At 36.6% G+C, this 1,014-nt stretch overlaps 1 protein-coding gene across 5 annotated transcripts in view; it reads right to left on the reverse strand.

The window, feature by feature from the left end:
• Positions 1-1,014, reverse strand: part of ccser1 (coiled-coil serine-rich protein 1) — a 133,336-nt gene that overhangs the window by 80,092 nt on the left and 52,230 nt on the right. For all 5 annotated transcript variants that reach the window (XM_032515427.1, XM_032515428.1, XM_032515429.1 and 2 more), the window contains exon 8: positions 370-447. In XM_032515427.1, the coding sequence (XP_032371318.1) occupies positions 370-447 (78 nt within the window). The remainder of the gene's footprint in view (positions 1-369; positions 448-1,014) is intronic.

Consider the following 1,014-nt stretch of genomic DNA (forward strand, 5'->3'; position numbering starts at 1 on the left):
ACAATACTACTCCAGTACCATTAAAACAGCAGAGCAGGCAATGAATGAGACAACAACCAATTTGGCATAGTTCTTAAATTAGTCTGGGGCGACCAATTCGAGGCAAGAATTTTGTTTAATACGGACGTCTGCCGGCTTTATAATTTTTAACAAATTTAAACATTGTTTTACTTAAATGACACTAAGGTAAGTTTGAGGGTTGATTAGACTCAAACTTTGAAACAGATGTCAATGATATTTGGTCTAAAGTTGGCTCAAGCCTCACTAAACACTCAGAAAACATATCTCCTTTTCTCTTAAAAGACAAACAATCAAATTCAGTATTGTTGACATTCATACAGCAACATAAAATGGTCTGCTTCAGATTACCTTAAACGGCAGGGACTTTTCACTGCAGGGGCTAATGGGTAGAGACTGGAGGCTGCTGGCAGGACTCGTCTCTGTGCTCTGCAATAGACAAAAACGTAAAAATGCCATCAAGATAAGGTTTGTGTTATATTCTAACACAAACCTGCTGTGCTGCTGATAAGCTAGGGATGTGCACGGAATGTTTTTTACAACAGGATCCATCACAGTTTATAAGGTTTGTAACAAAATAAAAGCATCTGCAAGTATTTTCTCTTTTAATTGCTGTAATGTAATTTTGTCACATTACACATGGATACTCATTCAATGAGAAATTAGAGAGGTATAATACACTAGTTCAATTAAGATAGGTGCTTATTTAAGCTGCATCATCCAAAATCTAAGTCTAGTAGTCATAGTCTACAGAATATCTGCAGGACAATATTACATCTAGTCTTTTGATCTAGATTTGAAGCACCTTTGGTTCATAAAGATATAGGACAATTGTTTTTCAGAGAACTTGCTTGTATAAATACGTTCTTCACATTGTAACTTTTTTAACCTGGTTTCTTTCATAATCTCTGTGTTTTTAACACCAGCTGTGATCAGACACATTTTGTCTCTGCTCCTCGACACAGGTGTCTAGTAGGGAGAGAGCGGGGACAGCTA

Source organism: Etheostoma spectabile, chromosome 5, assembly GCF_008692095.1.
Source record: "Etheostoma spectabile isolate EspeVRDwgs_2016 chromosome 5, UIUC_Espe_1.0, whole genome shotgun sequence".
In the NCBI taxonomy this organism is placed as follows: domain Eukaryota; kingdom Metazoa; phylum Chordata; class Actinopteri; order Perciformes; family Percidae; genus Etheostoma; species Etheostoma spectabile.